Genomic DNA, 26,986 nt, shown 5'->3' with positions numbered 1-26,986 from the left:
TGTGGTGCGCGGGCTCCTCATTGTCATGGCCTCTCTTGTTGCGGAGCATAGGCTCTAGGCGCGCAAGCTTCAGTAGTCGTGGCGCGCGGGCTCAGTAGTTGTGTCTCGCGGTCTCGAGAGCGCAGGGCTCAGTAGTTGTGGCGCATAGGCTTAGTTGCTCTGTGGCATGTGGGATCTTCCCGAGCCAGGGCTCAAACCCGTGTCCCCTGGGTTGGCAAGCAGATTTTTTTTTTTTTTTTGCGGTACGCGGGCCTCTCACTGCTGTGGCCTCTCCCGTTGCGGAGCACAGGCTCCGGACGCGCAGGCTCAGCGGCCATGGCTCACGGGCCCAGCCGCTCCGCGGCACGTGGGATCCTCCCAGACCGGGGCACGAACCCGTGTCCCCTGCATCGGCAGGCGGACTCTCAACCACCGCGCCACCAGGGAAGCCCGGCAAGTGGATTCTTAACCACTGCGCCACCAGGGCAGTCCTGCCCGAGACCTTCTGCTGGCAGAATCCAGAGGCCTCTGAACACCTCCCGCTCGGCTGCCACAGAGCAGCCCGCTGAGCCCCAGAGTTCCTGACAGCATCCCCCATCCTAGCTTCCTACAGGGAGGGTCTCTCCAGCCCGGCGGAACGTCCAGCTCTTATAGGCAGCTTCCGTCCTCAACACAGACCCGCTGGGGCCTCACCCTGCAAGGAGCAGATCTTCCTCTGCCCATCCCTGGGGCTGCCAGCATGGTACTTCTGTCTCTCCTAGGTTCTCAGCCAGACAGCCAGGGTGAGGCAGGAGAGACCCCAGAGGCCTCACACCCCCCACCCCCCCGCCCCCGGGGAGGTGTTGAGGCCTCTGGATTCCGCCAGCAGCAGCTCCCGGCAAAGCTTCAGGGCCTTGTGCGTCGTGGGGCCCTGCCTGGGCCTCCTCTAAGCTGGGAGGTACGTGCCCCCAGGCTGGTGGTGGGCTCCTTATTTGGCTCAGTTTAGAACAGGTTCAGGCTCATGATGGGGTGGGGGTGGGCATGAGGCCTGACTGAGCCCGTCTGTGAGCCCTGAAAAGTGAGGCGGGAAGCAGGCTTCTCCCATTCCCTACCGCAGTCGCTCTCCCGCACCGCGGCTGTGAGCCTGCCCAGTGGCCAGGTCCCCGGGCCCCCCGACCTAGGCCCCAGCTGCCTCCTCAGCTGCAGGGTGGGGCTCACGGTGCGAATGGATGTGTGTCGTCAAGCAAAAAGCACTAGATGCTGGCGAGTCGCCTTTATTGTGTTTATTATTCTCACTTTTATTGTGTTTATCGCGGGCCGGGTAGGGGGTGTTTCCTTTAAAATGCTTTTCCTGAGCCACAAGAACTCCAGGGCCCCTGCCTGTGAGTGGGCAGCTGGCACATGTCACTCCTGCAACATTTCTGGAAAGAAGGATGAAGTGGGCAGGCAGGCCCTCCCCCAAAGAGCTCCCCAGGCCGGCTCTGCCGGCCTCGGCCCCCCTGGAAAAGAAACCCAAACCCCAGAAGCAGCCCCCACTTGGGCTCACGAAGCTGGGTGTGCATTCCAGCTACCCCACAAGCGGCCTCCTCTCCGTCCTTCCCAGCCCCTTTCCTTGGGCTTCTCTGTGCTCCCCTCGTGGGCACTTCAGCCCCAGCCTGCCTGCTTCCCGCGCTGCCCTGGAAGATGCTTTCACACTTGCCAGGCTTGCCTGCTGTCTGCAAGACCCCACCAGCCTCCCGCTAGCTTGAAGGGAGCAGCACGCCTTCCAGTAACAGCTCTTGGGCCGACAGTTCCCCGCCCTCCCTGCTGCCTGCCCCAGATCCCGCGCTGCAGCAGCTCCGGTCTCCCCAGGAAGGGGGGCCGAGCCCTTTCCTTCAGAACGCCGGGCGCAGAGAGGGAGCCAGGCAGGCAGGGCCCTCACAAGTAAAGCTTCATGACCTTGTGCGTCGTGGGGCAGTAGCGGGCGTGGAGCTGGGCCAGCAGTGCCTTGGACGTGGCCTTGAAGCGCGTGCCCTGGCTCTTCTTGTTCCACACGTGGACAGCGTAGGTGGCATTGAGCAGCCGGGACAGCTCCTCGGGGCTGACGTCTTCGAAGTACTTCTTCCAGTTCTGCCAGGGGATGGGGTAGAACGCCTCGTAGGGCAGGGTGGTGACGCCGCGGCAGGTGTGGCTCTCGCCCAGGCTGCGGATGGAGCACCACTTCTTGAAGACCCGCGTGAGCAGCTGCGGGCCCTGGTGGCCCCAGATCCAGCCGTTGTAGTGGGCCACGAAGTCACGCATGCACAGCGCCATGAACTCGTGGTGGCGCTCGAAGGCCAGGAAGGCGCCGTTGAGGACATAGCGGGACTGGGTGCCCAGCGCGTTGGTCAGGTTCCCCAGGTTCTTGAGGACGATGAAGTCCGTGTCCAGGTAGATGCCTCCAAACTTCCACATGAGCGCAATCCTGGAGGCATCGGAGAGCACAGGCAGCACGTAGGGCTCCCACCGCTGCTGCAGGGCCGTGTACCAGGCTGCCAGGGGCGTGTCCCGAAACAGCTCCTCCAGGTCCAGCGGGAGCATCTGGACGTTGGGGAAGCAGCCCAGAAGCGAGAGGCCCAGGTGCCGGGGCAGGGAGGCGTTCCCGCCGGGCAGCCCCTTCATCAGGACCGCCACCCGGGACTCAGGCTGGGCCCTGGCTGCTGACTCCACGGAGCACATGAACAGGAAATTGGGGTCCGTCCGGTCAGAAGTCTCCAGGAAGAAGATGTTGCCGGGAGGTGGGGTGCCGGAGGGCGGTGTGTACGGGACCAAGCGCGGGCAGGGTATGTCAGCAGGCAGGTTAGAGAACTGTCCTTGGTCCCCGGGCTCTCCCACAATGTGCCAGTAGACCATGACGGAGACCAAAAACATGCACTTGAAGCCGATGATGAACAGGGTGCAGACCCACTGCCTCTGGGCACCCCGGAGCAGCTGCAGCAGGCAGTCGGGGGGCCTGGACGTCATCTCCCCAGATGATATCAGGAGACTCCAGCAGGAACCGGCTGGTCTGTAAGAGACGACCACCGCATTCGGGCAGGCCACTGGCATCCCTGACCCAAGAAAGACACTTCCTACAAACAGCCACAGCCGACGCCGGCTTCCAGAGCCCACGGGCCTGCCAGGTGGTCAGAGCCCCACCTCCGTCCTCATCTGTAAAATGGGGGCAGCGGGCCACGGACTGAGGTCTGAGCAGGGTCCCTTTCACTCTGTGACATACCTGTGAGCTCCCCAAGGGCTGGGCCAGCACCACCTACGACGTGCGGCCAACGTGGGCCCAGGGCAGGGTCTGGCCTCTCGGCCTGGCAAGGCCTGTCCCCTTTGAACTACCAGGCTGGTAGCCTATGATCTGAGGCCCAGTGCATGCACCTCTCGGTCCCATTCAGTTCCACCAGCCGGGCCTAGAGCTGGTCCAAGAGGAAGAAATGCCAGCAGCCACAGGGACTTTTAGCAGGAGGCCTGGGGCTCTGGGGGGCCTGGGTGCTGGCAGCCAAGCTCGCTCAGGCGCAGGCCGGGTGGACCCTAGGCACGTGGGCATGCTGGCCGGGTCCCGAAGCCCTTGGGCAAGACAAGACGGGGTGTCCTGGGCCCCTGGCTTCCCCAGCCCCTGCCTAGAGGGAAAGGGACAGGGAGGTTGTGCTATGTATAGTCTGTGACTTGACTAGTGCTGCTGCCCTTGGACTCTCATTCTCTCGTGATGCCCAGGCTGCTGCTGGCCAGGGGCAGGAACACTCTTGGGTGCCTTGCAAGAGGCCGGAAGGAACAAGAGAGGCTTGCGGTGGGACTGTGTGAATGCCTGGGACATGAGGGGCCCCAGGTCTGCCTGAACCAGCAGCAAGACGGTAATACTGGAGCGAGGGTTATATTCATTCATTCAGTGAATACTGACTACCCACCATGCACGTGTCAGGCAACCTTCTCAGCATTTCACACATATTAACTCATTAGACACTCGCAGCCACCCTGTGGTGAGGAAACTGAGGCACGGAAGTCTGGTAACTCATGCAGACTCCTCTGGCCAGCAAGTGGCAGGGCGGGGTTTGAACCCAGGCCGCCTGGCTCCAAAGTCTGTGTTCTCTCCACTATGCCATCCTGCCCGGCAGACAGAGCTTGCCACCGTGTGAATGCTCCTGGCACCTGGGGACTCAGTACACACTGACCTGGACAGTGCTCGCTATTAAGAGAGTCCTGGCCGCCATTTACTGTCACCCCAGAGGACCGCTGCACAGTTTCCCCTTCAGAGGCCAGAAAGCTTGGGTGCAAAGCGGTGGGGGACTGGGTGCAGCCTGGGGGCCCAGGGGGGCCGGAGTCAACCCCTCCCAGGACAGAGGCGTCTTGCGGCCCGAGGGTGGTGCCGGGAGCCCGCGACTTGCTCCCCATGGCTGTGGCAGGGAACCGTGACCACGTCATGGGCTGGAAACTGACCAGCCTGGCCGGCCCATGGTGGCGAGGTGGGGATCCAGGCAGCCTGGAAGGCCTCCTGGAGACACGCCCTGGCTCAGCAGCCAACCTCCTCTGCCAACAAGGACTCGGTCCTTCCACACGCTCTCCATGCCCGCAAATCCATCTGCAAAAGATGGCGAGAGACAGAGTGAGGCCGGGCAGGCTGGGCCTGCGGCTCCGCTGTTCATTGATTCCTCCACTCTCTGGGCCCCTCGGCCCCTTAGGGAACATGCTTGTGAGAAGAGAAGAGTTAGGTGCAGCCCTGCCCTGGAGGAGCGTTCAGCCTAAGGGGAGACCATTTGGAGAGAGACAAGGACAATAAACTAGATGATGGCTGAATGGAGCACAGGGACCAGCAGAGCGGGAGAAGGTGGCTTGACGAGAAGGGAATTAGCCAGATGGGCCTCCATGAGCGCCGTGGGGGCCTGCACACCTCTCTCCCCAGGACCCGGCTCAGTGCCTGGGACACAGCAGCCACACAGGAAACGGACTCGCTGTCTGATTCACTCACTCAGCAGCCAGAGGGCCGCTTTAAAAACACGAGTCGGGGGCTTCCCTGGTGGCGCAGTGTTTGAGAGTCCGCCTGCCAGCGCAGGGGACACGGGTTCGTGCCCCGGTCCGGGAAGATCCCACATGCCGCGGAGCGGCTGGGTCCGTGAGCCATGGCCGCTGAGCCTGCGCGTCCGGAGCCTGTGCTCCGCAACGGGAGAGACCACAGCAGCGAGAGGCCCGCATACCACAAAAAGAAAACAAAAAACAAAAAAAATAAAAAAACCCACAAGTCCGGCCAGGTAGCTCCTCTGCTCAGACCCTGAGTGATGTGGGAGGCCCAGTCCACGAGGTGCTGCGTGTCCCCATACCCTGACCTCACACCCACTTCTCTCCCCATCACCGCCTGGCCTCCTTGCTCTTTCAAACCCATCCCCCCACGCTGCTGTCCCAGGGCCTCCGCACCTGCCGTTCCCTCTGCTTGGAACGCTCTTCCTGCAGGTGTCCACACGGCTCATTCCTTCACCTCCCTTTGGTCTTCACTCAAGAATCATCTTCCCACGGGCCCTCCCCAGCCCCTCCAAGACTCCAGCTCCCCCACCACTTCATAGCCTCCCCCCTTTAGTTTATTCTCCCTAGTACTTATGCTAACATACCGTACGTTTTTGTACTTGTTTGTTTGGGTTATTTATTTGGAACATAACCTTAGGAGGACAGGTCGTTTTTTGTGTTTGGTGTGTTTTGTTTAGCCTCCAGAATAGTGCCTGGGTCTTGGTATGTAGTAAATAAATATTGAGTGAGTGAGTGTCTCAGCGTGTGGACCAAGTGAGTGAATGAAGGAGTGAGCAGATCTATGAGTGATCAGAGAATTAATGAATGAAAAAATGAATGAGTTAGCGAATCAGCGAGTCATGAAATGAGCCAGTAAGCATGTGAGTGAGGAAACTGCGGGTCACAGGGAGGGTGAGCTGCCTGGGATCCCGCAGCCAGGGTCGTGAGTGGCAGAGCCATGATGTAAACCAAGAACCTTGTGTTCCCCTGGCCCTGGTTTTCCCCTGCAGGGAGAGAGGCTATTTCGGTCCTGAGTATTTTTAATCCACTATGAACCACACCGATGAGTGCACAGCGCAGGAGTGACCTGGCTCTGCCAGTGTGTGGGCAGTAGCAGGCTGTCAGGGAGGCGGGAGCCCTGGCCGACCGTGGTTGAGGGGGACAGACGCCAGCAGCACCGTATTTGGTGCTGGAGCCCAAGACCCGGGAATAGAAACTGTGTATGGGGCTAAGTTGGCCGCAGCCCAATACCCGTGTGACCTCAGGCCCAAAGCATTCTCCTGGTCCCCTAAATAGGCCTCCCAGCTGCAGCCCAAGTCCTGGCCTTTGTCAGTTGAGCCTGGCATGTTCCTGCCACGTCCTGTCTCCCTGCCTACCACTTCTAGCCCTGCACTGGGGAGGCATTCCCAGTTAGCACAGAACTGTGGTCACATCTCTGCTCTAACTCCTTCTGTGACTCCCTGTCATCAAGATCCCCTGTGATCCATCTCAGGTTGGAAGTAAGGGCATGGCTGGTGGAGACAGAGGGCTAAAGGTCTGGCCAGAGCCCTGTTGACCTGGCCCTCGGCACCAGCTCTGTGGACCCCACTTTGGGAGCACAGGGGCCAGGCTCAGGCGCCTAGAAAAGGCTCCCGTACTGGGCGCTCATCACCCCTTCATGGCCTGCACCCACCTCTGCCCCACAGCAGGGGCGCTCCACCCCTGACCCTAGGTGGGCTCCTGTGTCCCGCCCAGGGCAGGAGAAAAGGGTTGTAAGTCACGTGTAACTGGGGTTCCCAGGGGAGATGGGGAGGCGGTCTGCTGGTTTTGCTTGCCCACCATCCAGTCCCACTTCTTTTTTTTTTTTTAAGTTTTTCTTTTTCTTTCTTTTTTTTTTTTTTTTTGATGTGGACCATTTTTAAAGTCTTTACTGAATTTGTTACAATATTGCTTCTGTTTTATGTTCCGGTTTTTTGGCCGGGAGGCATGTGGGATCTTAGCTCCCCGACCAGGGATCGAACCCGCACCCCCTGCCTTGGAAGGCAAAGTCTTAACCACTGGACCGCCAGGGAAGTCCTCATTCCCACTTCTGATAACAGCACCCCAATTTCCTTTGGGGAACCACCCCTGCCCCACAGAGTCCACTCCCAACTCTGGGGTGGCCCCGTGATTCAGGTCTGGCTACTGCCTGTGTCGTGTTCCTCCAGCCGCAGTGCCCGGCCCCACCCTCTACCTTCGGAGATTAGAAGGTGCCATGGATGCTGGTGACCTGCTCACCGGGAGAGGACGTGCACAGGACCAAGTGAACACAAGACAGAAGCCCTCTGGCAGTAACTGGGTTTAGGAGCCACGAGCTATCCCAAACTAGAGACAACCTGCCCAACCTCTCATGCTAGAGGGGGTGAAATTGAGGCTCAGATATGCTCAAACCCACACAGAATCACAGCCGAGGCGGGACTAGAACCCAGCTCTCACACCAGCACACGTGCGACTGGATATCGGGGTTGTGAATTCTCCAGTGTTTCCCTCCCACGGGCCCTGGAGGCTGGGAACCAGCTCTGGATGTGGCCTCAGGGGATGCAGGCAACTGCCTGTCCTCTACTTCTGGGACAGGTCACGTAATGCCAGGGGCCTCAGTTTCCTCACCGGTGGAAGGGGCGCGCAGTGTCTGCCCTAGGTACTGCGTGCACTTCTACCTGCACTTGGACCTTGCTGGTTCTGCTGTTGGTTGGGGGGCGGGGGGCAGTTTGGAAACCAAAGCCTGTGGGCAGATATGCATAGGAAGGGCAGAAGAGGCACTGCCAGAGGGTCCTTCTCTTCCTGGAGGCCCACAGGACTGAGGAGATAGCAGCTGATGGGACCCTGTCCTCTGAAATGGAGGGTGGACCCCAACCTGAGAGGAGAGGAGAGCCTCAAAGCAAATGATCACACCTTCTGAAGATTTCTCCAATCAGTCAATCAATCAGCAATTAATCAGTGCCCTAACCCCACCCCGTCTCGACCTCTCTTCCTGCTTTCTGTCCCTGGTCTCTCTCTCGGTCCCTCCCACCTCTTCCTCTCCCTGCTGCCCCTCCAGGTCTGTCTGTCTGTCTCTCCCTCCATCTCTCTCCCTGTCAGCCAACGCTGCGATGCCTTTGTTTGGTTCCTGATCCCACGACACCACATCGGGGGCAGAGTTGCAATGGAAAGACACAGAGAGAGACAGCGGCCAGAGACCAGGTTGACAGGATGGAAAGGACCTGGAGGGGCAGCTGCCTCTCCCCTCGCCCCAAGTAAGCTGCTCCCCGAGCGAGGGACACGAAGGCCCCAGCTGGCACCTGTGCCCCATGCCAAGCCGAAGAAACCAGGATTAATTATGTACTGGGAGGTTTGGGGCTGGGGACCCAGGGGCGATGCAGTGGGTGACAGAGGAGACAGGGAGCCTGCTGCATCCTTCTGCTCGATGAGGAAGCATCTCATGGGGTCAGGAGGCCCTGGCCCGGCTTTAGCTGGGGTCAGTGTGTTTCTCAGTTCAGCCTGACCACCAGTGAGGGGTGCAGCTATTATTCCAGCTAATCGCAGCCCCCGCTCCCCTGTTTAACTTTCAGAAAATTTAGGTGACTTGTCCAAGGGACCATGGCTAGTGGCACTGGGGCTGGAGTCTGCTTCCAGGTCTACCCAACCCTGCTGAATTTGCTGTGTGACCTTAGGCAAATTACTTTCCCTTTCTGGGCCTCAGATTCCTTCTGCACAATGAGGAGGGGAGAACAAAGCTAACCAAACGTTCTAATGGTGGGGACACAGGGCATGTGCTGATCAACTTCCTTGATAAGTTAACATTTTGATAAGATACCCGAGGCTATACATTGAGGTATCCAGGGGAAGGTCACCGGGCCAGGAAATGGAGCATAGAATTCAAACCCAGGTCCCTCCTGACAGCTTCTGTTCTGCCACTAATTGGCTATGTGACCTTGGGCCTGTGCCTGCCCCATATCCTTTTCATCCACAAAGCTGAGGGGGGTGGGCTCTTTGGTCTTAGAACTCAGGCCCTCCTGGGTGTGAAAAATCAATACTTAGAGCTTCCAAACCCTACTTGAAGGGTCTGCTGTCCTGTCTACCCCCGCTCTTTCAGGGCATAAATAAATGATTTCTGCTCAAGAATTAAGAGTGACAGTTACTAGATGTCAGTGATCCTTGTAAAAGTGGCTGTTTTGGGGCTTCCCTGGTGGCACAGTGGTTGGGAATCCACCTGCCAATGCAGGGGACACGGGTTCGAGCCCTGGTCCGGGAAGATCCCACATGCCGCAGAGCAGCTAAGCCCGTGTGCCACAACTACTGAGCCTGTGCTCTAGAGCCTGCGAGCCACAACTACTGAGCCTGCGTGCCGCAACTACTGAAGCCTGTACACCTAGAGCCTGTGCTCCGCAACGAGAGAAGCCACTGCAATGGGAAGCCCACGCACTGCAGCGAAGAGTAGGCCCCGCTCGTGGCAGCTAGAGAGGGCCCGTGTGCAGCGACGAGGACCCAACGCAGCCAAAAATAAAAATAAAATAAAATAAGTAAACTTATTAAAAAAAAAAAGTGGCTGTTTTCAGAGCAGAGGTTATAAAATGTTCCCCCTCCAAAGCCTGTAAGGTATTCCAAAGTCAGAAATCAAGCAGACAATGGCTTGCTCTTTGGGGGATATACAAACAGAAAAATTAGAGAGGCGGAGACCTCTTTTTCCAATAGGAATAAGGCAGATTCTTAGTTCTGAATCTTCCCTCTTCTACTGATGTCAGAGCGACAGGGCAAAGAAAAAATAAAACACAAGCTACAGCATTAGGGAAATCAGGAGCAGGAAAAACCCCTCAACTCCAAGTTACACGTAAGTGTGGCACAAAGCACGTGAGGCCAGCAGATGCAGCAGTGAGCGGGGTGGGGGGGGAAAGAACGGGGTGCAGGGGGCGCCCAGTAGCGCAAGATTGCAGAAATAAAGGAAGAGGGAGACTTCCCTGGTGGTTCAGTGGCTAAGAATCCGAGCTCCCAATGCAGGGGGCCCGGGTTCGATCCCTGGTCAGGGAACTAGATCCCACGTGCCACAGCTATGGATCCCGTGTGCTGCAACTAAGACCCGGCTCAGCCAAAAACGTAGATAAATAAACAAAAGGAAGATGAATAAGACAGGAGCTGGGGGCTTAAAGAACCAGGGGGGTTCAAGGTTGGAGGCAGTGGCCTCTTTTCTTTAAATAATGGCAGTTTTATTTTTTTTTTTATTTTATTATTTTTTTTGGCCATGCCATGCTGCATGTGGCATCTTAGTTCCCAGACCAGGGATCGAACCCATGCCCCCTGCAGTGTAAGTACAGAGTCTTAACCACTGGACCTCCAGGGAAGTCCCCGGCAGTAGCCTCTTGAATCGGGTTGGGTTCTGAGAGGCAACAGAAGAGTGGATGCAGACAAAGGCCATATTTTAAAGGCACAATCCATTCATGTAAAGACAGAGGAGGGAGTCTTTCAGCAGAGAAATCTAGAGAACAATCCTGGCCTCTCTCCCAATTTCCACCAAAACCTCCTGTTAGTTGCTAGTCCAGGAAAATTCAACTCATTCAAATAGAGAGGAAAAAAAATTGTTAAAGGCATAAACACAACATCCATACAAATAAGCTACGTGAGTGAAGAGGGAAAGGAACACTGATGTTCCCTCGTGTATAAAGAAGATTCACTATACAAATATTGCCACAAAACAAAATAAAAATTCTAATTCAAAATTGCAGCAGGATTTCAAACAGTCAAAATAAAAACCTTGAGAAAGAGTAATTCCGGCTTGAAGAAAGACCAGAAAGCAGAAATACAAGAACTGGAGAAGAAATGGACAGAAAGAGAGATGGCAAGATATGAGGATGGGGACTTCCCTGGTGGCGCAGTGGTTGAGAATCCGCCTGCCAATGCAGGGGACACGGGTTCAAGCCCTGGTCCTGGAAGATCCCACATGCCACGGAGCAACTAAGCCCATGCACCACAATTACTGAGTCCTCGTGGCCCAACTACTGAAGCCCAAGCACCTAGAGCCCGCGCTCCACAACGAGAAGCCACCACAACGAGAAGCCCACGCACCGCAACGAAGAGTAGCCCCCGCTTGCCGCAGCTAGAGAAAGCCTGTGCACAGCAACGAAGACCCAACGCAGCCAAAAAAAAATAAGCAAATAAAAATTTAAAAAAGAGATATGAGGATGATAGGTGAGAACTGATAGACATGCTACATAAATAGTTGCATGTGTGCAGCAAATTCAAGTTTTGCTTTTTGGAATGTCCTAGAATTTCTTTTCCTTTTAATATTTTCTACCCACAGTTGGTTGAATCTGTGAATGTGGAACCCACAGATATGGAGGGCTGAGGGTACAGCCAAGCTGTTCTTTAATACAAAGGTTAGAGGGACTTCCCTGGTGGCGCAGTGGTTAAGACTCCATGCTCCCAGTGCAGGGCATCCGGGTTCCATCCCTGGTCAGGGAACTAGATCCCACATGCATGCCTCAACTAAGAGTTCGCATGCCACAACTAAGGAGCCAGCGAGCCGCAACTAAGGAACCCACCTGCTGCAACTAAGACCTGGCGCAACCAACAGCCACTATGGAGAACAGTATGGACGTTCCTTAAAAAACTAAAAATAGAACTACCATATGACTCAGCAATCCCACTACTGGGCATATACCCTGAGAAAACCATAATTCAAAAAGAGTCACGTACCACAATGTTCACTGCAGCACTATTTGCAATAGCCAGGACATGGAAGCAACCTAAGTGTCCATTGACAGATGAATGGATAAAGATGTGGCACGTATATACAATGGAATATTACTCAGCCATAAAAAGAAACAAAATTGAGTTATTTGTAGTGAGGTGGATGGACCTAGAGTCTGTCATACAGAGTGAAGTCAGTCAGAAAGAGAAAAACAAATACCGTATGCTAACATATATATATATGGAATCTAAAAAAAAAAAATGGTACTGATGAACCTAGGGGCAGGACAGGAATAAAGACGCAGACATAGAGAATGGACTTGAGGACACGGGGAGGGAGAAGGGTAAGCTGGGACGAAGTAAGAGAGTAACAGTGAAATATATGCACTACCAAAGGTAAAAAAAATAGCTAGTGGGAAGCAGCGCATAGCACAGGGAGATCAGCTCGGTGCTTTGTGACCACCTAGAGGGGTGGGATAAAAAGGGCGGAAGGGAGACGCAAGAGGGAGGGAATATGGGGATATATGTGTACGTATAGCTGATTCACTTTGTTATACGGCAGAAACTAACAGAACATTGTAAAGCAATCATACTCCAATAAAGATGTTAAACAAATAGTAAAATAAAATAAAGGTTACACACCAATAGTTTCAAAATATAAGGACTTAGGCAATAATGTATTATGAGGAAAACTGAGGAATAAGCACAGCCAACCAAATGGTGATTGGAATAACTTTAGTAACCCCTCCAAAAAAGAGATGGTAGGAATAAGGATGACATAATGGAATGACAATGTTATCTAGTCAGGCAATGTAAAAATGATACAAGTAAAAAAGTTGGTAGGGCAGGCAGAAAGAAGGTAGAGAGTAGAACAAGCTCAGTGGTTGCCTTATCTTTAACTGCCAGGTGTAAAAGCTAAACTAGTAAAAGTTTAAGCATATTTAAAGTACAAAGGTGATAGTGAGAAGGATAACACTACCCAATTATATTGCATCGAATAAGATACATCATTATGTCATATAACACTAAGAAATTAAAATGCTGCCAATTAAGCAATGTTACTTTGCTTTCTTATTATGTAGAATTTTTCTTTTGCAAGAATGTTTTAGTCAGATTTTTTAGCGTTTGTTTTTTTCATTTTTGGCTACACCGCACAGCACGTGGGATCCTAGTTCCCCGGCCAGGGATCAAACCCTCACTCCCTGCATCCTTGCATTGGAAGGGCAGAGTCTTAACCACTGGACCACCAGGGAAGTCCCTTAGTCATATTTTTAAATCACCTATCACACCTGTGCACACATAAGAAGGAAAATAAGTGAAATAAATTTAGTAGGGTGTTCCTGAAACTTCACCACACGTAAGACTTGAATCTTCTGAATGACTTCAACTCGGTGTCACTGATGTCTGTGTTTTCCCACATGGTACCATCAAGTCCAGTTTACACAATGGACTTGAGCATCTGAGGATTTGGGTAGCTGTGAGGGTCCTAGAACCAATTCCCTGCATGGATACCAGGGGACAACCATATATTAATTTCTGGCCACACTTACCATCAAGTGTGGGTGATACAGCACCTCTTAAAAGAGTGCTTCACTCTTGTCTCCAGAATTTTCTTCTGAGCTGTGGACACCTCTTCAGGTTGTCATGTCACTGCATGTGCAGGAAGTGGTAACTGTCATGAACACCACCTGACTGAGAGCTTCCAAAGGCACTGGGATGGAAACAATATATGCCTTACTCACTCAATACGGTATCAGCTGAAACACGGTAGTGACAAGAGAAAGGAGAGGATGAAGAAACAAGTTAAATTTAATGTTGTTCATAGAAGACAAATAATAGATACTATCTAAAGAAAGAAGGAACAAGAGGTTTTTTTGTTTTTTTTTTTTTTTAATCTTTTGGCTGCATTGGGTCTTAGTTGCGGCATGTGGGATCTTTTGTTCCGGCAGGCAGGCTCTTTGCAACGCGCAGTCTTCTCTCTAGCTGTGGCACATGGGCTCCAGAGCATATGAGCTCCGTAGTTGCGGCACGTGGGCTCTCTAGTTGTGGTGTGCAGGCTCCGTAGTTGCGGTGCATGGGCTTAGTTGCCCCGCGGCATGTGGGATCCCTGACCATGGATTGAACCCACGTCCCCTGCATTGGAAGGCGGATTCTCAACCACTGGACCACCAGGGAAGTCCCTAAGAGTATTATATAAAGGATAAATATAAATGCAGCCACTAGAACAAAAATACAAGCTTTCCTAAATATCAGACTATTTATTTTTAAATCAAAGAAAACAGATCACACAGTCAAAGAATAAAGAATATAGCCCTCCCACACGCACAAAGACACATACACACATACTGCTCACAGCACGGGGGAAAAAGATAACAGACATCAGTCATATCAATAAATATAAATAGATTTAACTCACTTATCTTTACACAGAAAAAGATTTTTAGTTTAGATCTCAAGCAAAACCAAACTCTATCCTGTACTTGAGAGACAAACATCAAAAAACGTGATTTAGAAGGTTACAAGTAAAAGAATGAGCAAAGGTTTAAAGACACATAGAAACAAAAACAAAGCTGGGGCCATAATCTTAGTATCTGACAGTGGGAGCTAAAGCCACACATCACTGAATGAGACAAAGAAGGGCCATTTATAATGCTAAGTGGTATCATTTACGATATGCACCAAAAACACTGCAGCAATTTTCAGGAAGAAGAAACTACAGGGATATCAGAAGAACTAGATTGAAACACACTAATAACAGACTTTAATTCACCTCTCTCAGCCCAAGAAACACAAATAAGAATTCAGAAGACCTACAAAATAATCAGAAGGTACTACTCTGTATCAAACTCTCGATTCACTTTCTTTTCAAGAGCTGATGGAATATTTATGAAAATTGAAAACCTTAGCAACACCCATAAACATAAAAAATGCAGACATTTTATCATCACAAGGCAGAATGACTAGAAATTAATTTAAAAGTCAGGAAATTAAAAAAAAAAACCTCTCTTGGACAATTCTTCAGTCAAAAGGGAAAATACAAACTGAATTTATAGGATTTCTAGAAAACAACCATAATCAAAATATCATGAATCTGAATCTATACGATACAGCTGCAGAAATACTCAAGAGAATATTTACAGCCTCCGATACATGTGACAAGTAAAACAGGACAGTTTAAAAGAAAGAAAGAAAGCACCAGGCTAAAAATGTTAGAAAAAGAACCACAAAATAAACAGAAAGAATAAGGAAAGAAAGATTACAGTAGAAAAAGTTAGGAAGCAGATAAGCAGTAGAACTAAGAAACAGGGCCAAAAACTGGCTCTTTGGAAAAAATTCAATGAAATATATAAATCACCATTAACCGAATTAAGGAAAACAGAAAGTGAAAGGGATGAGAGAGCACCCAATGCAAACTGAGACATGCCAAATGGAAGAGTAACCAAAGAAGCAGAGGAAAACTTTTTTTTAAATCATAAGATAGTACTTTGCAAATAAAATTTAAAACCGGAAAAAAATAATTTCTAGACAAATATAATAAATCAAGCCTGTGCCTGGAACAGATGGTCTAGACAGGCCAACTTTCACATAAGAAATAGAATTACACAAGATCATTAAGAAACAAAAGCAACCGGGCAGGACGTTTTTAGAGAGGAATTTTACAAACTTAAATAACAGAAAATTCCAATGCTTTCAAAAGTGTTAAATAGCAAAATATATGAAGGAACACTTAAAAAAAAATTTGAAGTATAACATAGACACCAAAACCTCACAAAGATTGCACAAGATACCCTACTGACCGCTATTGCTTATGAATATTATTGTAAAAATCCTAAGACAAGCAAATAGAATTCAGCAGCACATCAAAAGAATGAAACATCAAAACCAAGTGCGGGGTCTTCCCTGATGGTGCAGTGGTTAAGAATCTGCCTGCCAGTGCAGGGCACATGGGTTCGAGCCCTGGTCTGGGAAGATCCCACATTCCGCGGAGCAACTAAGCCTGCCCGCCACAGTTACTGAGTCTGCGCTCTAGAGCCCGCGAGCCACTGCTACTGAGCCCGCGTGCTGCAACTACCAAAGCCCATGTGCCTAGAGCCCGTGCTCTGAAACAAGAGAAGCCACCGCCATGAGAAGCCCACACACCACAACGAAGAGTAGCCCCCGCTCGCCGCAACTAGAGAAAGCCAGCGCACAGCAACGAAGACCCAACACAGCCAAAAATAAATACAATAAATAAATTTATAAAAACAAAACCAAGTGGGGTTTATTCTTGGAATGCAAGGGTGGTTCCATATTAGGATATCACTAATATAATTCATCCTATTCCATAGATCTAAGGAGAAAAATTATACTGTCATCCCCAGAAATGCTAAAAAAATTTGATAAAATTTCCAACACTCTTTCTGGATAAATTAGGAATCAATGGATACTTCCTTAACAAAATTATATATATCACCATCAAAGCCAAGAGCCAGCTTCATAGGGGGGTATGAGTACCCAGCTTCACACATGAGGGAACTCCTGTTGAAGACAGGAGAAAAACAAAGGGGCCCAGCACCATCACGGGCACTGGACGTTTTCATCAAAGCAATTTGACAAGAGAAAGAAATTAGACATATAAAAACTAAATAGGAAAAAAAACAAAAAGCAAACCTGAAAAGAAAAAGTTGAAACAATTATTATTTTCATATGATACTGCTGTATACCTGGAAAAGTCAAGAGAAACTATTGAAAAACTACTACTAACAAAAGGATACTGTAAGGTGGTAGGAGACACACACACACACACACACACACACACGCACGCGCGCGCGCAGACAGAAGCAGAAGATATAATGAAAGACTCCCACCTACAGCCACCACAATACTCAGGGTTAAACTTAACAAAAGATGTTCAAAATTTACGTGAGCAAAATTTTAAAGCCGCTGACAACACAAAGTAAAGTTGAACAAGTGGAAAGTTGCACTATGTTTTTGGATAGAAGATTCAGCTTCATAAAAATGTCGATTTTCTCTAAGCCAATTTATAAATTGCACGCGATTCTGGAATTCAACAAGTTGACTCTAAAATTCATCTAGAAAAATAAACAAGCAAGAACCTACAGGAAAACTCTGAGGAGGGACACATGAGGAAGGACTGGCCTTTTATGAGAGATATTAAAACACAAAGTACCAATAATTAAAACAACCTAGTCTCAGCATACGAACAGACAGGGCAAATGAAACAAAAGAAATCACAGAAATACTGGATTGGCCAAAAAGTTCGTTCAGGTTTTCCATAAGATGTTACAGAAAACCCGAATGAAATTTTGGCCATTCCAATAATATGGTACTTGCATATCCAGTAAAGGCAGTGTTTCCAATCAGTAAAGCAAAAATGGATCTTTTAATACAGGTGTTGGGCAAGCAGAGAAGCCACTAGGGGAAAAGAACCAGATGAATTCATGCCTCAGAATGTGCCCTAGGATAAACCCCAAATATAAAATAATAAATGTTTCGAACAAAACATGGGTGAATTCCTTTATAACCTTAGAGTTGGAAAGGTTTTCTTAATTATGTGCGAAATCCAAAAGCCATAAAAAAAAAAAAAAAAGGATAAACTTGACTCCTTGGGAAAAAAAAAACAAAACTTCCCCAAACCTTTCGCCAAATACCAAGAAAGTCAAAAATACAAGTGACAACTTGGGAATGACTTCTGTGTCCCTCAGATCCCAGAAGTCTAATTTTTCTGTTATAGAGAGATCCCACAAATCAAGGAGAAAAAAACCCAACAATTCAAGAGAAAATGGGCCAAGGACAGTTCACACACACACACACACACACACACAATGATGCTTAAACAGGTAAGCAAGACAGGGGAGCTTTTTGTAAGTAAGAGAAATGCAAGTCAGAACACTCAGCAAATAAGATGTGCATGAATCCAAACCTTTGACAACACATTTTTCTGGCAAGGCTGTGAGGAAACAGGCCGCCCCCCATCCCCTGCACAGTGCTGGCAGGCAAGCCAAATGGTCCTGTTTCAGGGGCGGAGGGCAAGTGAACAACATCTATCAAAATTACACATACATGTGGGACTTCCCTGGTGGCGCAGTGGTTAAGAATCCGCCTGCCAATGCAAGGGACGCGGGCTCAATCCCTGGTCCAGGAAGATCCCACATGCCGCGGAGCAACTAAGCCCGTGCGCCACAACTACTGAGCCTGCGCTCTAGAGCCCACATGCTGCAACTACTGAAGCCCACGCGCCTAGAGCCCGTGCTCCACGACAAGAAAAGCCACCGCAATCAGAAGCCCGCGCACCGCAACGAAGAGTAGCCCCCACTCGCCATAACTAGAGAAAGCCCGCGTGCAGCAACGAAGACCCAACACATAGAAAAATAAATAAAATTAAAAAAACAAAGTTAAACATACACGTACCCTTTCGCCACGCCATCCCAGTCTGTGAATTTATCCTACGGATAAGTGATATTTGTGTTGGTCACAGGTTTGTTTGCAACTGCAAACGCTTAGAAACCACCCAAGGTCTTTCTTGAAGGGACTGATTACTCAGTGACACTGACACCATGAAAAACAATGTCTGCTTCCAGCGGGCAGGGACCAAGGCCACTTCTACTCATTAGTCTGGTCCCACATGGCCAGCACAGACCCTAGCACGTAATAGGTGCTTAATACATATTTTTTGAAAGAATGAGTAAATGATCCCTAAACTGCCCAGAAAGCCAGGATCGAATGAGGTAACCAACCTAGGGGAGTGGCATCTGCAAACTGGAAACCATGAGCGGGTGCAGATTACAACTGCTGGAAAGTGTAATTGGTACGTTCTGCCTCTCCATCTGAGGGTACAAAATAAGGTCAGAGGCTGTGTCCCTTAATATTGAAGTACCTGAGTACTCACCTGTCCCAGGAGAGAAAAGGTGACCTTCCCAGCTCAGCAAGGCTAGTAAACGGGGGAGGGGGAGTAGGGTTTGCTTCAGGTATGGCTGCCTCCAAGTCTCGGACCTCCTCTCTTCCCCGCGGCCATCCCTCCCTCCCTGGGCTGAAGGTCAGGCCGCCTGGGGCCAGCGTCTCACGAGCAGGATGGAGTCACTTTCTGCGCAGTTCAGGGAGGTATAAGACACCATGAATCTGGACACCCACACATTTGCTCTCAGGGAAACTGGACTGGGAAGACTGGGGGCTGGGGTGCCACTTTCTGCAGAATGGTTAGGGATGATCTCTCTGAAAAGCTGACATTTGTGCAGAGACCAGAGGAGGCGAGGCACGCGCTGTATGGAGGTCTGGGGAAAGCGTGTCCAGGGAGGAAAATCAGTGAGTGCAAAGGCCCCGAGGCATGTGCGCCTGAGGTGCTGCCAGAGTAGCAAGGTGGGAGGATGAGGGCACCAGGAGAGGTCAGAAGGACAAGGGGACACTGGGCCATGGGGGGGGGCCCTTGAGGGAGGACTCGACAGCTGGTTGGGAGGGGCTGCCGTTGGGAGATTTTGAGGAGGGAAGGGTTATAGTGTGACTCATGACTTTTTTTTTTTTTTTTTTTTTTGCGGCACCCTGCGGCTTGTGGGATCCTAGTTCCCTGACCAGGGATTGAACCCAGGCCCTCGGCAGTGAGAGCGCGGAGTCCTAACCACTGGACCGCCAGGGAATTCCCTAGTGTGACTTATGTATTAAAGAAATCTTTAAGATCTGGGTGCTTTTTAAGACTAAACCCCAGGGGACGTGCGGCAACAAGAAAGCAGTTATGGGACTCTTGTGATAATCCAGGGGAGAGGGAGCGTAGACAGGAAAGGAGGGGGAGAGCTTCTCTGAACAGATTCCCCCAGGCCTCTCCCTGCCCCGTCAGTGCCGTGGCCACAGCCCAGCTCAGCTCTCCCCGTCGTCTCTCTGTCTCTGTCGGGGGACCCACTACCCCAGCCTCCTCCCTGGCTTCCTGCCCCAGCCCCAAGAAGGTCTACAGACCCCACAATACCGAGACCTTGTGGGCACTTCCCCTCAGCGCTGCCCCTCTCCAGGCCCACGACCTCCAGACCAGCCAAGCTGGCATCTGCCTTTTTGCTCAAACCATCAGGCTCTGGGAATTCCAGCCTTCTGCAACGTGCTCTTCCCTCTTCCCAAAATGTCCCTCCCCACTCCCCTGCCCAGGAACTTCCGGAGCAGAAGAGGTAGGAAGTTTGCCACTTGCCAAGAACACGCCGCTTGTCAGGCACCCTACCAAGCACCGCTCGTCCTGTGTCTTCATGTCCACCACGGTGGCCCCTTTTACAAACGACAAAACTAAGGTACAGAGGAAAGGGGCTACCTGGCTAGTAAAAGTGGGAGGCAGGATTTGCACCCACCCAGGAGTGTCTGCTCCCCAGTCTCAGGCCTTCCTTCCCCGGTCTCTCCTGACCTAGGTTGAGTAGAGCCACCACCTCCAGGAAGCCACCTGGATTTTGGCACAGCTCTCACTGTGGCCCGTGGGCTGGGTCCCCGGTGCAGCACACAGTAGGAGCTCGTGGCTACCTTCCAAAGGAGCATGTGTGTAAGCAGCCCTCACTCCAAACCCTGTGCTTCGCCCACAGCCTAGACCAGCGGCAGACCTTCAGAGCCCGCGGGTGGGTAAGTCCTCTGGGGAGGGGCCAGGGTGAATTTGGCCTTGGAGTGAACTGGGATCAGAGGAAAGTGGGCAATGAGCCAGACGTGGCTCACCCTGCCTGAGACTGTAAATGACATTAAATTAGGGAGGGCCTGGCACATAGCAGACGCACCACAAATGCGTGATGACTGGCTGAGTGGTGAGGGACACAGGAGAGCCATCTGATACCCTTAATGCCTTTGAAAACCATGGTAAAACCGTGAAAGGAAAACCAACTCCTCTCTATTGCTCAAACTGGGAATTCCAAGTTTCTGAAACATGCTCCTCCCTCTTCCCAAAATGTCCCTCCACCTTCCCCTACCCGGCAACCTCCTAACCATCATAGGTAAGATGAGAGCCATTTGCCGAGAATCCGCCACAATTGCTGTCCCGGTTCTCTTCGTACCTTTGGGTACTGCCTCTGTATTTCCACAGCACGCATGCACAGATACTTCGCCAACGGTGGGATCACAGGGGGTGGGGCTTCCAGTCTTTCTAGAGTGTGTGTGTGTGTGTGTGTGTGTGTGTGTGCACGCGCACACGCGCACATGGTGGAGGTGCAGCGGATGTCCAGTCGCCACCCTGCAGTGACACCTCCTTCTTTGCTCTTTATCTTGAAGACTTGAGGTGTGGGCACATGACATGTCAGCATTTTGGTTATACCCTTTCTAGTCCTTTTCTGACGCCTCCACTCACACGGAGCAGTGTTTACACAGAGCTGCGGACAGGAGACGCACAAAAAGTGATCCTATTACACCCACTGTTTTACACCTGGTTTTATTTTTCACTTAAAAATATGTGGGGCCCCTGTCTTCTAAAACTAGGTGGTGGTGGTAGTTACATAACCAGACCCACTTCTTCTTCTTTTTTTTTTTTTTGCGGTACGCAGGCCTCTCACCTCTGCTGCCTCTCCCTACGCGAAGCTCAGGCTCTGGACGCACAGGCCCAGCGGCCATGGCTCCCGGGCCCAGCTGCCCCGCACGCGGGACCCTCCCGGACCGGGGCACGAACCCGCGCCCCCCACATTGGCAGGCAAACTGGAAATATATGCTATGCCTTCCCATTATGTCAGTAAACACAGCTCCATGCCCTAACTTTCCAGGGCTACGTTGTATCTCATCGTCTGTATCCCATCTTGACTACTTTGACTACTGGAAATGTGGCTTCTTTCCTTTTGCTTTTATAGACAACTCTGTGGTGAGTTTCTTAGCACTTACGTATTTGAACACATCCTTAATTACCTCTATAGGACTGGCTCCTAGAAATGAGCTGCTTGGGTCAAAGGAAATGTAATTTAATGTTTTAGATACAGATCATTCACTTGTCTCCGGAAGGGTTTTAAAAAGTCCAAGTTTTCTCCGGTGTCAGGGCGTGCCCACCTTCCTATCCTCTCACTGCAGGAAGGGATGGGCGTGGCTGAGTTAACATTTTTTAAAAGCTCCCGGTCAGGCATGGAGCTATGTAGTTTAATAATAACAAGAGTGTATATTTCCTGAGGGCTTACCATGCACAGCCAAAGGTCAAAGCGGTTTTCCTTCAGTAACTCGTTTAATCCTCCCAATTAGCTGCCAGGCAGGTCCTCTTATAATCAATTACAGCTTGAGTTGGAAACAAGCGCAGCTGGGATTCAAACACCCTCTGCCAGGTGAAAGGAGCCAAGTTCACCTGGGGCTGCACCACGCCAGGGGCTCAGATCTCACTGTGGTAAAGAAGAGGCGCTTGAGTCTGAGTCCCAGTTCCCTCATCTGTAAAATGGGGCTGACAGCACAGGATGGCTGAGAGGGTTTAAAAAAGACCAGGTAACAAAGCGTCTGGCACCTAGAGGGGGCTCAGTTCATGGAAGCCTGCCCTCAACTCAGGCGATTGCCTTGGAGTCCTGTGGGAAGAAGCAATTGAAGACTTCAGACAACTGGGAGGGGAGGGGTGCCTCTCTGGGCTCCGTATCAGTATCTGGGACAATGGCTTCTGTGCTTTCAAATCGAGCCTCCTCACAGAACGTAAAGATCTCTTTTCCCATTTTCTCACGTTCACCCAGCAACTCAGACTTTGCACAGGTGTGACATCCAGAAGGCTGTGTGCTCCTGCTGGGTGAGAGTGTGGGCGCAGGGGTGACTGTGCAGGCACCCACAAGGAAGGGAAGGGGAAGGGGCCCTCCTAGCTCTGTGGCCAGCCCTGTGGAGCTGGAAGCCCCTGGACTCACTGGGGTCTTTCCAGAGAGAAGACAAACAGAGGTAGACAGGGGAGGAAGGGACGCTCACTCACCAAGCACCAAACAGAGTAAGATGGGTACCGCTTCCCGATATCTACTAGAGATGGAGGCTCGGAGAGGAAAGCGATTCTCAAGGGCATGTGGTTAGTGCAGGGAGAGCCTTCTTTGAATCCAGCCCTGCCATTCATCAGCTGACTGACCCTAAGCAAGGCACTTCCCCTCCCTCTGGAGTTTGTCAGTGGAGGTGATAACACCTGCTACCTCCCAGGGAAGCAGGGAGGACTCAAGGGAATGGGGGGGGGGCAAACAGCAACAGGGAGCTGGGAACCTCGGGTGCAGAACCCTCTCTCCACTGATGCTTTTTCTACCTCCTTCTCTAGGAAGATCTGAGCCGATTCATAAGATGTCCTCCCAGCCCCCTCCCTCCCACCTGCTGTCCTCATCAGCTCAGAAGATCCCTCTGGACCAGTTCCAGACCCCTCCCACCTCCTGCATCCTCTGGGACCTCATTCTACCGACCTGCCCCTCCTTCTCCAGGGGCTGCAGCCACTCCCTCTTCTGGCTCTTTCCCATCAGCTTATAAGTACAGTCAAGTCTACCTTATTGAAAAGCACACACACAGATAAAGTAAAATAAAAAGTGCTGCTCAAATACACACACCATCAGCAGCAAAAACAGAAGCCGAATGACAACCTGGGAGAAGATCTTTGCCGCAAAGAGACCAGACAAGGGGCAAACATCTCATTGATGAACTCAAACAAATGAGTAAGAAACACACAAAGATCCTAGATGTTCATACTCTTTCACCCAGTAATTTCATTTCCAGGAAATAACAAGAAACGCACACTCATAGCCTAAGGAAGTGGGCAATGGTACAGTCCCTTTGGAGAGCCTGCTGGTTCTAGGTATAACCATCCGAGAGGTTCATATCCAGTGACTACCAAGTAATTCCCTTTCCAGAAAAAAATCTGGCAATGTATAAATTTATGTATGAACTCAATGTAACATCTAAAAGAGCCAAATATTTTTAAAAAACCAACAAAACCTAAATGTCAAATGAGGTCCATTAACTAAATAAGATGTAACAATATCTAAGCACTGAAAAATATAAAAAAATAATTTGAGAAAGGTGAGGCATTTGAGATGTTTGTATAAACAAGACACTCAAATATGTACCAATGTGTTTTTTAAGAAGTCTGGCAAAAAGGGCAACTTTTAACAATAGTTATATCCAAGTGATGTGAATGTGGAATTTTTTCCCTACTTCTTTCAGTTAATTCATTCAAGGAAAATGTAGTGAATGCCTACTATGTGTCAGGCCGGGCACCGGGCTTCAGGCAAGCTTCCTCCCTCCAGGAGCTTCCAATCTGGAGAGAAGGGGTAAGGCTCAACGGGACGTGAGGGCACACCTAAGAGGCGCCTGGCTGGAAGGAAGTGCATTCCAGAGAGCACTGCCTGAGCACAGCCTGGGTAGCCAGGTCAAAGGTGGAACCATCCCCTCTACCCACCTGGAGGTGCAGCAGCTGCGGGGTGGGCGAGCTGTGGTGGGGAAGAGCCGTTTTCACACGTCAAGCTTCCCTTTTCTCATCCACCCCTTCTTGTTAAGAATGTCCCTGGCAGCCACCTTGTCTCGCTCTGCCCTGGTACCAACTCAGACCCGAGGGGACCTGCATCCCCTGCTGCCCCGGGTCCTTGAAGATCTGGACCGCCATGGCCGCGTGGGTTTGGGAGCTGCTGGCTGGGGCTGATTAGGTAATGTGGTGAGTCACAACTTTCTGATGTTCCAAGTAAGTCACCTTGAAAGATTCTGCCAACCCTGCACACACTGGGGACCTGGGACCCTTGCACACAGCAGGAGCAAGTCCACTAGCCTAGGCAGCTATAGGGCTTCGATGGGTACAGGGAAGCAAAACACATTTTACAGAATTTCCACTTCGGTGTTTGTCCTCTGGTATCTATCGCGTGACCCTAGCAGACAAGGAGGGACAGGCACCAGAGGCACTAGAAACATGTTTGGGAGGAAAATGAACAACTGAGAGGGTTCCATCTCAACCCTCCTTTTCTTTTTTTCCTGTTTTTATTTGGGCCTGACCTGGGGACTCCCCTAGGGGATCTGGCTGTGGGCACTGAGGGGGTAGTCCCCGCTAGCCTGGGCCTTGCTTTGTCACCCTGAGCAGGACGACGACTCCTTCATTGGGAGGAGGTAACAAAGGGGAAGTCCTTGGACAGCTGGAGTGGAGGCAGGGGCGGGGGGAGCGCCAGAGCCGGAGCATACCAGGTGTTCCCGGGTGTTTGTTGAAGGAGGGCACAGATCGATTTCGGAGACCCCAAGGGGCTTCCACAGAGCGGTCAATCACTCAGCATTTGGGGGAGACCAAAAGGGTGTCCTTCTGAGAGAAGGGTGGCTTTTAACCCTCTCAGAGCTAGAGGCTTAGCTGAGTCTGACGAGGAGGTGGGAACTTCTACCCGCAGGTGTCAGATGCGGAAACTGAGGCCAGGGGACTCCCCTAGCACGAAGGGGAGTGGACTCTGCGACTGGACCTCCGAGCCAGAGCCTCGCCCAAGCACACCACTGCTCCCACTGGGACTCAATGTTTCCCATCTGGAGGAGAGGGAGGGAGACAAGCACGCCCGAAAGAGGGAGTGGTCTGAGGTTCCGGATCCCTGAGAGCGAGCGCTTAGGCCCGACTTTCCCCGCTTCCCGGATCCTACCCAGGCCGTCCCTCCATCTGGAGAGCCCTTCCCCCTTGTCGGCGGTCCAAAGCCTCAACATCCCTAAAGGCCCGGGGGGACGCCTCGCATCCCCCGCAGTCTCCCTTCAGACGGCCGCTCCCCACCCCTCTCCCCAGCGGCGCCCCCTCACGGGCCAGGGGCGAGCGCAGCGGGCGGTGAGGCCTCCCGGGGCGATTCCGTGCCCCCAGACAGAGCGGCGTGACTCGACCAAGGATGCAGCGCGGGCCGGCGGAGCCCGCACTCGGACCCGGGCTTCTCGCCCCCGCGGGCCCTCTCTCCCGCCGAGGGACCCCGGGCCGGGCGGCGCTGCCCGGAGGGCTCCCGGGCGGGGTGCGCCCTCCCTCCGCGGGCCGGGCTCCTGGCTCACCCGCCGCGCTCAACTTGGGGCGCAGCTGGGATGGAGGCGGCGGCCGGGGGACCAGGGCGCCCAGTCGGTGCGCACACAAGGGTCCCTCCGGGACAGGTGGCCCGGGCGGGCGGCGGCCGAGCCCTCCCCACCCCTCCGCAGCCCCTGTCCCTTCCCCTTCCTTCTCGGAGCGCTCCTCCCCACCTGTGCCCGGGGAGCCCCCAGGTCAGTGTCCCGGAGCCCGCCCAGCTGCACCCTCCGCAGAGCCCCTCATACCTCAGGCTCCCGTGGCTCCGGGAGGCGGCCAACTGGTCCCAGCGGGCCGTCGGCGAGGCGGTGGGAGGGAAGTGCCCAGAGCCCGGCGGGCGGGAGCACCGCCCCTCAGGCCCGGGGCGTGGTCAGCCCCGCCCCGCCCCTGAGGGGGTCCCTTGCATCTTCACCGCTCCCGGCGCCCAGGGCTGGACCATCACCAAGCCGCGGGCCAGCAGGTATGGTGCGCTCGCCGTGCCTCCCTGCTGCCTGTTCTATGGGCTTATAATCCCATTTCCCCTATTTAACAGGTGAGAAAAACGAGGCTCAGAGCGGTTAAGTAACTCAACTTCAAACAGCTGAGAAGGGGCAGTATCGGTATTTGAACTCCGGCCCGCCTGACGCTACTGTACCTCCTCACTGCGTGCCCCGTGCTAAACGTTTTGCCTGCATCCCGCAGTGTTTTACCTTCGCCGCTCTGTCCTTTCCCCCCTCACTCTCCTCCTGGTCCACTGCACACTTGCTGTGTTGTCTTCACTTCCTCCTCGCCCGTCCTCTCACTCAGCTGATGACCAGCGCCCAGGCCACGGAGAAAATGCAAGCGCTCCATCCCAGCGCCGGGAACAGTCTGCCTCAGTATGTGCCGCTGAATGAACGACTCAGAAGAAAATTCCCACCAGCTTCCACCACCCATCCGTCCACCTCCTGAGATGGCGCCCAACCTCCCCTTCCCTCTGGGGACCAGGCTGAACTGGCCCAGCTGGCCCGGAAGCCCCCTCCACTTGTCCACAAGATCCCACCCTTCAAGCCAACACTGATCCAGTGATTCTGTCCTCTCTCCCCTCTCCTCAATCATTCCTGTCAGTTCACACGCTGTTACTTCTCCTATCCTAAAACTAAAACCAGAGAGGAAAAACAACAAGAACAAAACACTCTTACGAACCCCCTCTGCCCCCTCCAGCTACGGCTGCCTCATTTTCCCCTTCCCTTTACAGCAAAAGTCCTCCAAGGGTTGTTTCTCCAGGCTGTCTGCAGTCTCTCTCCCCCATTCTCCTTTAAAACCCATGTAATCAGGCTCTTGCCCCTCTCCCCACTAATCCCCAGATCTGTCATTTGGGGGCCCCAGTGATGTTCACGTTGCTGGGTGCAGTGCTGAGTCTCTGTCCTTGTCTTGCTGGTCCCTCCAGCAGTATTTCTCACCGCTGCCCACTTCCTC

At 52.2% G+C, this 26,986-nt stretch overlaps 1 protein-coding gene across 1 annotated transcript; it reads right to left on the bottom strand.

Moving 5' to 3' along the window:
* Positions 1–1,727: 1,727 nt before the first annotated feature.
* Positions 1,728–25,880, bottom strand: A4GALT (alpha 1,4-galactosyltransferase (P1PK blood group)). Its single transcript, XM_060305943.1, has 3 exons — positions 25,798–25,880; positions 13,185–13,391; positions 1,728–4,540 (listed from the first exon to the last, which is right to left on the bottom strand). Exon 3 carries the CDS (start codon positions 3,022–3,024, stop codon positions 1,876–1,878), a length of 1,149 nt encoding a protein of 382 aa, XP_060161926.1. The 5' UTR covers positions 3,025–4,540; positions 13,185–13,391; positions 25,798–25,880; the 3' UTR covers positions 1,728–1,875.
* Between the last annotated feature and the right edge of the window lie 1,106 nt (positions 25,881–26,986).

Source organism: Globicephala melas, chromosome 10, assembly GCF_963455315.2.
Source record: "Globicephala melas chromosome 10, mGloMel1.2, whole genome shotgun sequence".
NCBI classification, from domain to species: Eukaryota; Metazoa; Chordata; class Mammalia; order Artiodactyla; family Delphinidae; genus Globicephala; species Globicephala melas.
The sequence above is the reverse complement of the archived record's forward strand: the minus strand, read 5'-3'. Positions and strand labels throughout refer to the sequence as shown.